Source organism: Eucyclogobius newberryi, unplaced genomic scaffold, assembly GCF_026437365.1.
Source record: "Eucyclogobius newberryi isolate DKJ021-1_F unplaced genomic scaffold, fEucNew1.0.hap1 SCAF_11, whole genome shotgun sequence".
Lineage (NCBI taxonomy): Eukaryota > Metazoa > Chordata > Actinopteri > Gobiiformes > Gobiidae > Eucyclogobius > Eucyclogobius newberryi.
The window spans coordinates 24462705-24474982 of NW_027315735.1; the positions used below are offsets into that span (position 1 = coordinate 24462705).

The following is a 12278-nucleotide window of genomic DNA, read 5'->3' on the forward strand; positions in this document are numbered from 1 at the left end:
ATATTTATGTTATGGGTGAAACGCATGCTCCTGTTTACCAAAGGAAAGTCAGTGATGGAGGATTTTAGCCCTGGCTGCCTTTAGCTTGCTAAGCCCCTGTAAGCTCTGAGTGCACAGCTCCAGGTGCAGCACTGGAGCGAAAGGATGAGATCTGTATTTCTCTAAATATCATATTCTACTAATGTTTGCGTTAAGAGACTGAGACATTCCCAAAGGCTGGGCTAACCTCAGAAATAGCTGCATGTAACGTGAGGAATGCTTTGATCATTGTGTCAATTAGCCCTGGCTGGATTTGGCTCAACGGTCCCGCTGTGAGGATGTTATCTCTTCCCTCGGAACGAACATCACAAGACAGTGTGAAAAACTAATTACACCCAACTCTGTGCATCATACCTGCTGTTTTATGGCAACAGCCACAGAGAGAAGCGTTTAAATCCATTCAAACTCAATGTAAAGTGAGTCGGCTGCGTCCTTTGGCGGGCCGATCAGCACAAAGATCATTACAGTGCATCAGAGCTAACTCGGGACAACACGTTTCCTCCTGATTGCGCCGTCAATGAGAGACAGTTTTACAAAGACTCAATGAAAACCTCCCAGGCTGAAATAGAGCCGGCCCATCACTCACCGTCCTGTACGGGCTTCTTGGATCCACCCAGACGGGCCCTGGATCTGCGCTTTTCAGACCTCCCAGGCTCAGGTGTGCGCTCTGCAAGAAATATATATCAAAAAAATAAATAACATAGACTTTTCATAAAACTCTATTTCACTCCATAAAACCACACCAAGATATTTTCCTGTTCTGATTAGAGCAATTTAATTTACCAAACCAATTTATTATATTATACCACCAGAATACATGTAGTGTGTAATAATTCATCCCACATTACGAATTCTTCAGCATTAGTAAACCAAGCCCGGAGGAGCAGAACCGAGTAATGCGGCCAGATAAAATCCATCTTTTCATGTCAATCAGCTCCGCAGTCACACAGCTCAATGTGGCTCTATAACTCCTGACAAACAGATCTGATACAAAGTCTAAGAAGGTTTTTAATACACAGCATTGGTGACAACAAATAAAAACAATAATTAAAGTGGATTTTGGAGATCTGATACGTGGTCGATATATAAGGAAGTGCCGCTATAACTGCTTAGAAATTTTAATTAATTATAAAAAGTGTGTCAGGTTCTGGTTATTTTGAATTGGGTTTATTATGGCAATATTTACAGTTATTATGCCTGAGTGAATTTTAAAGGCTGAGAGTATTTTTGGTTAATTCTTTTGGATAGACTTCAACAAACGACTGAAGTTAATTTATGAGCGATGAGCCTAATTTATGTGTGTGTGTGTGTGTGTGTGTGTTGCGGTAATTAATATACGCGTAATTTCCGGACTATAAGTTTTGGCCGGGGTGCGACTTATACCTATTTTTGTACTTATATTCTTATACTTATACTCCGGAGCGACTTATATGTGATATTATTTGTTATTTTCACACTTGCAACCACATTTCATACTCCAGTGCAACTAACATATGTTTTTTTCTTCTCTATGATGCATTTTTGGCTGGTGTGACTTATACGAGTCCGGAAAATACAGTATATGTAAATTCTGACCTTTAATACCTTTTTTCACAGCTCATTTTCATGTCAATGTGAGTCCAGTAAACATGGATACAGCCATAATCCCTTTACAGCAGCCAATGAGAGAACAGAGGCAATGTTTACAATGTTGTGTTAGCATTTCACAAGCTAAGCGCTAACTAAAACTAAAATGAATGAAAGTAATGTAGCATCAAAATGGCCACATTTACAGCACTCACGGCTCAGACAGGTGACCTCAGATCCAAACTCTTCACAAATAAGACTTATTTTAATCCCCCTGCGGGAGCTTGGCCAGGAATAGGGGGTCTTGTGGGGGTTTTGGAATGTAAAAGGCAGAGGCGAGATTGCGTTAGTAACAAACAGACGCAGTGCCAACTCTCTCTGCCGCTCAACCTTGTAAACTATGTGGATTCCTGAACATGATTTAATATAGAAAAGGATTTGAGTTGAGTAATTGTTCAAGAAAATCACCATAGGATCAAAAGAACCGTGAAGAGAGGAGATGAGGATTCTGGATGACATCATGAGGTCATACGAGGACAACAAAGTGTTCAACAGCAATTGCATATTGTTATTTACAATGGTATTGTTATATACAATAACAATAGTTAAAAGCTTTGCTGTTTTTCTGTCAACAATAATGAACATTCTCATCTGGATGAAGTGAATTGTACATCCTGAGTGGTGAATCAAACCGACTCGTGAGATTCCTGACTCGTTACACCCCTACTATATAGAGTCAAAAGACACATATGGAAATACCGTTTTATAACTAAAACAGCTGGATTAATAAGTCAAAATGTCAAAAAAAGAATAAAGAAATTCAGACTTTATACATAAATACAACTCTTTTCTATCATGAGGCCTTCACGAACCATATTTCAACCTTCGAGCAACCTTTAAGCAAGAATCATAAATATTGAACATGAACCAAGACAAGGAAGACTGAAAACATAATAAAACCTAAAGCAGAGTGTATTGGGTGTTTTATAGAAGTACTGCCAGGAATAAACATACGTCCTAATTAAACATGTGTTAATTAGGCCTAATAGTCAGTGCTATAGACATGATATTTGCCTGTGGCCTCTGGTGTGAATGTGCCTGTCCTGTTCTCATGTTAGCATTTAGCCGCAGGGTATGACTCTGATTGGAAGCTGCTTCTGTTCTGTCTGCTCATATCTTCTGATATTTATTTATGCTAATTTACAATCATTGTCGGAGGCTCTGTTGGCTGCAGGGCACGGGGCTCAAATCAAACCACTCGCACACAGAGGAATTCGGCTTTCTGCTGTACTGTTTGTGTACTTCAGAAAAGGCTTCGTTTAGCAGTGTCCACACATTACACAGCATTGATTCACAGCTTTCTCTCTATGTCTCTGTTGGTTCTGGATAAGCCTTTGTAAACTGGGACCACACGGCAGTAAAAAATCACTCTCTTATGCTCGGTCTGCCCACTTTTGAATAACCTTTCCGTCTGTTCTTTATCAACTCTAAGATCGTCTAATTTTCAAGCATAACATTATTGATAAGTAAAGTTAAAACACATTCAGGCTCTTCATCGCGGCATACATTGGTAGTAAGGGTAACAGTTTTTGAAGTTTCTCACTATAAAGGTCATGGTCTGGGGGTGTGGCATCTGCTTGTCTCCATGGAAATTGTATTGCATTGCCAGGAATGTTCCGCAGTATGACATAAAGTTAATATTTATTCGATGACAGATAGTTTTATAGTTTGAAAACATCTTTAAAATTACGCAAGACTGTCCCAAAGAGCAACAAACCTTTAAGTTACATTAAGAATTCCATAAAGTCAATAAACAAAATAAAACTGTTAAAGTGTTCATAACTTTATCTTTGTTATTCCTAAACGCTGGAGGACTGACGTGTTTACTGAAGCATATTATGTCATATTGAAAGAGTATTATACATTCATGGGCTTCAGCTGCCTGCTCTAATGCAACATTTTGAGAACTTTTCCCCCATTCAAAATACATAATATTGCGTTTCGAATTGTTAATCATTCATGCAACGGTTTTTAATTTGTCACCATTCTGCAACCCATTAAAAACATTGAGTAGTGTTGGATCCCAAGCTCCTACAGAAATTGGTTTAGATCTATCAAAAGAGATGCAAGAAAGAAAACAGGTCTTACATAAGAAGCTAATGGTGGTTCATAATGAATAAAATCAGAGCACACGGGCATTACGGTTTTGTTTGGGGTTGCATTAAACACAGGTAGTCATAGTATAAATGTTATGATGGATTTGTCTTATACCCGACTTTAATTAAATGGCTTTTTTGCATCTTGTCTTCCATGACAGTCACTTACATTTGCAGTTTATTTGTTTATGTGCTACAAAACCAACCTCTGTGAAAGAAAACATTAAGAGTCAAGCTGGGAAACATTGGATACTGAACCACTTTTTATTATGTGGCCAACAAAGCGTTCAAAGGGGCAAACATTGTTTACAGAAAGCCGGGGGAGCAAGCATGGAGACTATGGCGCCCTGAGCATCAACTGCATTATTTATTCTCAGAGCTGGTCACGGTCATTTCAAAACACGGGCCCGAGGTGTCCAATGTGATCTGTTCTTTTTTAGTGTCAAATGGTCTTAGCAAAACAGGTAAACACACTGGTGGATGAATAAAGGAGGGGAGGTGGGGGCAGTACGGTAGAGGGGGAGCATTCAGGGTTATCAGTATGAAAAAAGCAACAAAATCATTGAAAAAACAAAACAACCCCAGTTCTACCAAAAATATAACCCAAAAAAATCCACCACTTGTAGGAAAGTAATTTGCTTGTATTGAACGAGTGCTAATGGAATGGGCATATTTTGAATGACACTCGCGTAGCATAAATGACGTCTTTAAAATGTTAAAAGTGTTCTTCAGCCGTTATTAGGCCTATAAACGCAAACATGCCAAAAAGCTGAAATGACTCTGTTATGACGTGAATCTGCCTCTCTGGAGAAAGATGTCAAAAACAAGCCCAGTCACTCGAAAGTGGATTTGGGAACTATTATGTCCGCATTACAGCTTTTGTACTAGTAATTTAATCACAAAGCCCTGTCTTTATTCTTACAGAAAACTACTGCTCCATTGGTTTTACAGTAATACATTTGAGAATACACATTATTATTATTATATACAAGGTACAAATCAAAAACGCTCTAGAAATTTGTATTTTTTAGTATCCCGATAACAATACTCAAACAATATTATGTCAATCCAACAGAAATGTGTGTTGTATTGTATTGGTTGAGGTTCATTTTCAGACAAATGTCACCTTCTACCCTAACATGAATGTATTTTTTTTTTCTTTTCATATTATAATCAGGTCTTTTTGTAGCACTTTTTACTATGAACGATTTACTCTGTATTAAAATGTTGCATTCAAAACAACATTTACATATAAATGTTAATGTATTGCCCGTCTGTACTCAAGCCTCTTTGTAATAAGCACTGTCACTTTTCAGAGCCCAGACAGCAACTCTTCTTTAGAGTTGGGATGAGGGAGTTTGAGAAATCGTTTGTTAAATATTAAACAATAATGAGCGCTCTGCTGAGAACACACAATGATGCGTCTAATCAGTTTGATTGGCAATTGTGGGGGTTCCAGATTTCGGGGGCTTTTTTTTGTTTATGTGAGTTTCTGCCAAAGTCGGGGAGCATCAAAAACGACTTCTGTCACCGCTGCCAAAAACCGTCACCATGACAACCACCAACTCCCCCCGATCCAATTAAAAATAACGGCAGGAGAAAACACCTGAGGATCCAATCCTTTCTTTTACAAGTCATTTAGTTAATTTTTAAAGCCATTAAGATAGAATAGTGTGGACTGGTCTGCGGGGTCCAGCTCAGCTCATTTCCCTCTGAAAGAGACATGTAAAATCCAATAATTATCTTTTGTGTAGAAAGATTTGAGATTTTTATATATTTTTATATCCATATATAAAAATCTTAAAACTTTTCTCTTTTTCAAACGAAAACGATACACTTTAGAGTTGGTGTAAATGATTGTATATTATTTTGTCATAGTAGGATATTCTAAATATTGCTGCACAGCCCCACTACAACGAAAACCACTTTTAATACTAGATGTGGAGCTAAAAATCCAGGCTCAAGTGCACTCTTCCGCCTACAAGTCTATCAGTTCAAGTAAACAACCACTTTGCTAAATATTTGGCTGCCTTACACAAGAGACTTTACAACATTTTTACTTACACCACTTTTCGTCCGCAAAATACCAATAAAACAGGTTTTCTTGTCTTTGTGAGACTACATGAGCGCAGCTCTCTGCACTGGTGTGAAGGTGTAAAAGTCAAATGAAACGTCAGCGTGTGGTGTGATTTTAATGACTACAACGTGAGCGTGAACAGGATGACAGAAGGGAACAGTCAGTCACAGATGGGTGGACAAAACAACAACAATACTGTGCATCTGTCAGGATGTGTTTGTATAATCATATAATGGAGAAATTAAAGGTAGGATTTGTAAGACCTTTGTTTGTAACTTTACTAATAATTGTAATGGTGATTTATTCTTAATATAAAAATAAATAAATCATTGGACATGGAAAGGAAATCTAAGGCAGGTACTACCCAAGTAGCCGACCAAAGAAGAACACACTAGAACACACAGTGGAGCATATCGTGAGGTGTCCCACACATTGAACTTTATCATGCCATCTGATTTTAGTATACAAACACAGAAACCTGTTGTAAGGACTCAAGTAATGGACTGGCGAGACTGTGAAAGAACTGTGCACATGTTTAGTGTTCAGGGCTGCTATAGTTTGGATGAGTATACAGACACTGACGTTTCTGTGACGACAGCATTAAGTAGCAGGGTTATAACAATGACAAGGCCTGGTTCACAGCCAAATATATGCCGCAAAGGCAATAGAGGAAGGGAGGCAGCACAGAGACAAGTACCAAGTACAGTTTTAGCAAAGATGTGTCAAGATGTCAGGGTGTCAAGGTGTCATGGGGCCGGGCTAAACAATGAGCGAGCAGCCGTCCTCTGCAAACAACTCCACCCAAAACACACCACAGAAGCCTGGCTTGTTTCACTTGCGCGCCTACTTCAGCAGATCAGCGTGTGCAGACAGCACGCCAATGTGCCACGCAGCCACATGCCCCGGGTCAAGGCTTGCACACTGAAGCGGTTTTCAGTCAAAATACATAGAAAATATGCAGTTTTATACAACGATTGTTGCATGCATCCTCGCCTCCTCCATCAGCATGTGGCACTGTCAGGGACAGACACAGACTGCAGCACATTGCGCGCTCTGCTGAGGTGATCAGCTGCAGCCTCTCATCTCGCCATGACCTCCAGGACAAGGGGGACGAGCAGGTCGGATCGCAGCTGACCCTTTTCACCCAGGATATGGAGACACTCCGCTCAGGCAGGAGGCTATGAACCTCTCGCCACAAGGGCAATTCTTTCCTTCTGCTGTTGGGCTCATGACACTTTAACACCTGTCGCTTTTAAAATGACAACTGTTGTTCTGTCCATACATTCATATTTTGTGTTTGTATTTATACAACGTTTATGTTATTTGATGAATTCAATTTAAAAATGTTATTTGACATATTTTTTTTTATAAAACCATAATTTGTCGAAGCACATTCCTATTTCATTCACTGACAATTTGAAACTATGAGCTTTGACAGCAATATAAATATTGTACCTTATAGTTAATGAGTAGTAACATAAGGCCCCCTTGAAAATACAAGCCAGAATATTGGCTTGAAAAAATTTGACAGTTTACCAAAGACAGCAAGCTGTACCTTGTATAATTAGAGGAACTCTTAGAACTTGGATAACAGAGCTACAGCCCACAATATTTCACCATATGGTTCAAACAGGAAGTCCTTTTGACAAGGGCTTGTAAAAGTGTAGAGTTGACTGAACGAAACAGGTATTCCCATAGTTTCATTCTTGCATGTCCCATTTCCCGCTTAATAATGTCATGCTGTGGTGGTTTTTCTCATATGAAACTGGTAAAGTTTTGGCAGAGCTGGTACAGACTCACAGCACAGCAGATGTCTGTCTGATCCTCCCACAGTGAACAGTAAGAGCAGCTCTGGTCGGGACCTGGGCCAGTGTCACCCCCGAGGCTCCACCTACTCACCCTGCTGCAATCTCTAAAGACACACACCATGTACTGAAGACCAGCCGATTAACCACGCAAACCAGTGGGTCATAGAACCGTAACCATGGAAACAAGGTCACATCATCTCTCAAATGTGTTTTTATATGTCCAGAGGAAATGAAAGCAAAGTGGGTAGAAAATATTATTTTTAAAACTCTTTAATCAAATTATCCAATAAAATTGAATGTGTGTTGAGCATTGATGGCCTCACACGCCCACTACTTCTTGTGTATATATAATATATCATATTTATATTATATTCCTTACACAAGAAGTAGTGGGCGTGTTTTTAGGACCAACAAAAATGCTCTCATATCACATTAAAAAGTTTTACTAAGAAATTCCATTGTGAAACAGAGGAAGATGAAAGAAATAGGAGCGACTACAGGGAGTCTGAGCTGCTGAAATAATAATCACGTGCGCAGGCAAGCAGCAGGTTCACTGTAGTATGTGCAGCTACAACTTGCAGTCAATTCACTCACTCATGTACAAACTACAAGGAAGATAAAAAAAAGAATTTGACATGGACATAAAAGGGGAAACATAAAACATTTATTTAAAAAACATTGAAGATATCTTGAAGACCAAGTTTTTATTATAAAATCCCCCAAGATAACTAGACCATGCCCAATGCCTTTTTGTGTATAGTTTTACAAATAAGCAAATCAACAAAATTTTAAACAACATACTACTAAAACATTGGGTTGGTTGAACACAGGTCTCTGCACTGGCTCCTGTGGCTCAGAGAATATACTTTAAAGCAGCTTTGCTTGTGTACAAGTCTCTCCATGGCCTAGCACCAAAGTACATCTCGGACATGTTAGTGCCATATGAACTATCTCGGACTCTGAGGACCTCAGGGACCGGCCTCCTGCTGGTGCCCAGAGTCACTCCGTTTTTCTGTGTGATCTAGCTACAAACTGGAAAAATATTCTTGAAGATGTCATTCAGGCCACAGCAAATTCAGGCTCAAAAGTTAGCACATAGCTATGCATCTGACTGAAAGGATGTTATCAGCACTCTTCTCTTTTCAAATCAATTTTATAAAGATTATTTAATGTTTGTGTGCTCTACAAATAAGCTTGCCTTGCCTTGCATGTTTCAGTTGTTTATGATGTCTACTCATACATAATTTTCCTGGTTGTTCTAACATCTCTGTTGTGTACTTGATTTTTGCCTGAATTCTGGAATGACAGTTGAGTCTACTCCTACACAATCCATACAGAAAAGAGATTTCATTTACATAATAGACAGGACTGATGTGTGAGCTCTCTCTCTTTTATATAAGAGTACAATACGAGTATGGCACAGTCCCATTGTGAAACATGTTGAATAGGGGACCGAGCAGAAAATAATGAAAACGTAAAAACAAAGACACAAATCCTTTCATTTTAGTGATGCACAGCTCACATTGTGTTTTTGTTTCTTCCATCAAACCAGGGGCTTGTGTTTACCACAACAGGGCCACACTGTAGTCGATTACGTTGGAAAAGCTCCTGCCCCAAATGAGTTCATCCCATTCACTCTGAACATCAACAAGTCTTGTGTGATTGCATGGATTTTTTGATGACGCCACAAACAGAACCATTAGTCAAGGCTACATTCAGCCTGCAGGTCTTGACGCTCAATTCAGTTTTTGTTTCCCAAATCAGATTTTTTTTTGGAGAGGCAGTTCACATTGCAAATCAAATGTGACTCAAATCAGTTTTCATGTCTGAACCCAACATTCCTGAAGTGTCTGATGTGGAGAAAAGAACAGGACAAAACCAGGAGTCGTGCTGCAGTCACATGATGAGACCCTAACCAAGAATGAGGAGGCATCATGTGTCAATACAAGCCAATAGTCATCTTTATCTTTTGTCTTAAGTAGGGAAAAGTTATCTTTGACCCCTTTTAACAAAAGCAATTCAGTTTAAAACTTCACATTTTTTGTGAAGAGCTTTGCTCTTGTTGTCTGGCAGGTGTTTGAAGGTTTAATCTGTTTAATTCCCGTCATTTCTTGTTATCTTGTTTCATTTCAGTTCAATCAAAGTTAGATTAATGTGAAAACCTGTTCAGACTGCACCCCAAAAGATCGGATTTCTAACCAGATTTAGTTCCCTATAATAGAAAGTGGTATAAAATATGAAAAAATCTAATGGGGGCTGGTCCAGGTTACATTTGAGCAAAAAAAACCTCTGATCTGACCAGCTAATTTGAATGGAGCCAAACTGATCAGTGGATGAGCACAGAGCTATGTACAAGGACAGCATTATGGCATAAATGTACAGATAAAAGCATATTTCTCACTAATATTCATTGCCTACAAGCCGACTTAAAAACAACAACAACAAAGAGCATGGGGAGGGGGGCGGGGGTAGGTTGGGTCGCCAGAAAAGTTTGAGAATCACTGTTCGAGTGAGTCTTGCAAAATGGATTTGGCATAAAGATTTGTATTTATTTGGAACTGGAAAAAGGAGTGCGCACATTTCCTCAGACTTGAATATGAATCTCATCATTTCAAAAAACTGAATGGCAGTAAGAGTATGACAGAAGCACAAGTCAATATAAATACAGCCCTGTAATTGCTTGACAAATCCCACTATTATTTGTCATCATGTGATTCTGCTGCTGGAGAAGCCGCGGTGTGTGGGAGGAGCAGCAGAAAGCACAGGGCTCTGCAGCGGTCCAGCAAATTTCATGCAGTGCGAGTGCATCACTGCAGCACAGCAAGCTGCAAACCACACTGCACTCAACCTCTGCTTTTTCACCCTTTCTGTGCTTCCCCATTGAGAAAGCTGAAAGAGCTGTGAATAGATTGAGCCTGCTCCCATTATAGTCGCAGGTCAACGTCCTGCACAATGGCAACAGAAAACAGTGCTGTATGCTGGAGTTTGAGAAATGCACAATGTATGTTTGCGAAAGGAAACAAAAAACAAATTTATTTTACCAAGACAAATGCATTTACTTCAGCAGAATACACTATAAAGTAGTTTCAGTGTAATGAAAATTATATTTAAAAAAAACATTTTTTTTGTTTTTACAAAAGTTACAAAGAGTACAGTAAATGGAGTTGGAAAGCATAATATATCATCTAAGTGTGTCACAGCTGTCACATAGCATAACACCCCACATACACAAGCTTTACCCTTTTAAAATGTGACTTTTCTTTGCCTTGTGTTGCCTCTAAAGAAGCAGCAGGAGTCCACACTGTTGAGGCTGTTCTCATTAGGCACTTTTCACAAGGAGCTGGCCCAGATAAACTTGTGCTCAGCAAGTCTCCCCCAAAGAGTTAGTGTTACTGCTCTAGAGATGCAAATGCCAGCCAGTACAAACGCACACAGAGGTAGAGAAAGATGGATTCTTCCTCTACCTGCTCACAAGGTTGCATTCCAATCAACTCAAAGTTTAAAAAACATGTATGCCAAGGGCCAGTGCCACGAAAATGTCTTCTGTAATGGATTAGAAACTAAACTACAACTTACATCAGCAATACTACGTGACAAGAACCAAATATGGTCTATCCATGGCTTTCAGTCATGTGACTTATTTGTTGTCACCGTCATGTTGAAGACGTCACCGCCTGTTGTTGCCTCATTATAGTCATGAAAAACAGTGCAACAAATTCAAAATGAAAAGGGTTGTTACTTCAAGAAGACAGAAGTTATGGGCTTTGATCCTCATCTTCGGAGGCGTTGGCACTTAAAAGTAACGATAACTGACCACACTTTGGCAGCCATTTACATCCAAGCTTCCTCATCCACAAGCCTCCTGCACTGAACAAGCCCCAAAGCTTTCAAGAGCACGGACTTTGTGTCTGATCCTAAAAGATTACACCTGGACAGTTGTAAATTAGGCTTGTTAAAACTGTTATAACTGTCTTATTAGCATAGCCACACAATAATATGTAAACTAGCATGAGCCGGCAGCTAACGACCTGAAACAAAAACAAACAGCTCAGCCTCAGCCTCAGTCATTTCTGTAAGTCCACTGGTCCCTCCTGACCACAGTTATACATTTCTGACAAACATTTCTGTCTTTGGATTTTACAGAAGAGGAAACCTTAATTTTGAGACTTTCAGTTGGCACCGCCCACAGTGAGCATGCGGCTTTCGTCCTCAAGATGGCAGTAGCAACGAGTGTGTGATGTCACTTCGGACACATGAGTAGTGGTTGTACACATTCTACAATAATTTGAGATTAAACACTATAACCAAAATACATCGTTCTATTCAGGACAACACACAACATAAAGTTAGCTCTGACCACTATTGAAGTCACTTAATAAAATCAAAGCACATCACATAAATTTAGTTTCCGAATTAGAGTAACTAAGAATGAAAATCTCACAAATTAAAAGTATAACTAGGCATAGTAATAATATAAGTTTAAGTTTGAACAAACACCTTATGTAGAAACACCATGAGGAGTCAGGTTTTTGGCAGCCACTTGACAAACCAGCCGGAGCTCTAAGTTTCATGAGCTGTAAATTAAGGATTAAAGGGAAAAGAGAATAAAATTCCAGTCATGAAAATCATAAA

At 39.2% G+C, this 12278-nt stretch overlaps 1 protein-coding gene across 1 annotated transcript in view; it reads right to left on the reverse strand.

The window, feature by feature from the left end:
* spock1 (SPARC (osteonectin), cwcv and kazal like domains proteoglycan 1) overlaps positions 1–12278 on the reverse strand; it is a 107841-nt gene that overhangs the window by 49860 nt on the left and 45703 nt on the right. Inside the window, exon 5 of the mRNA XM_072439633.1 lies at positions 626–706. Coding sequence (XP_072295734.1) covers positions 626–706 — 81 coding nt within the window. The remainder of the gene's footprint in view (positions 1–625; positions 707–12278) is intronic.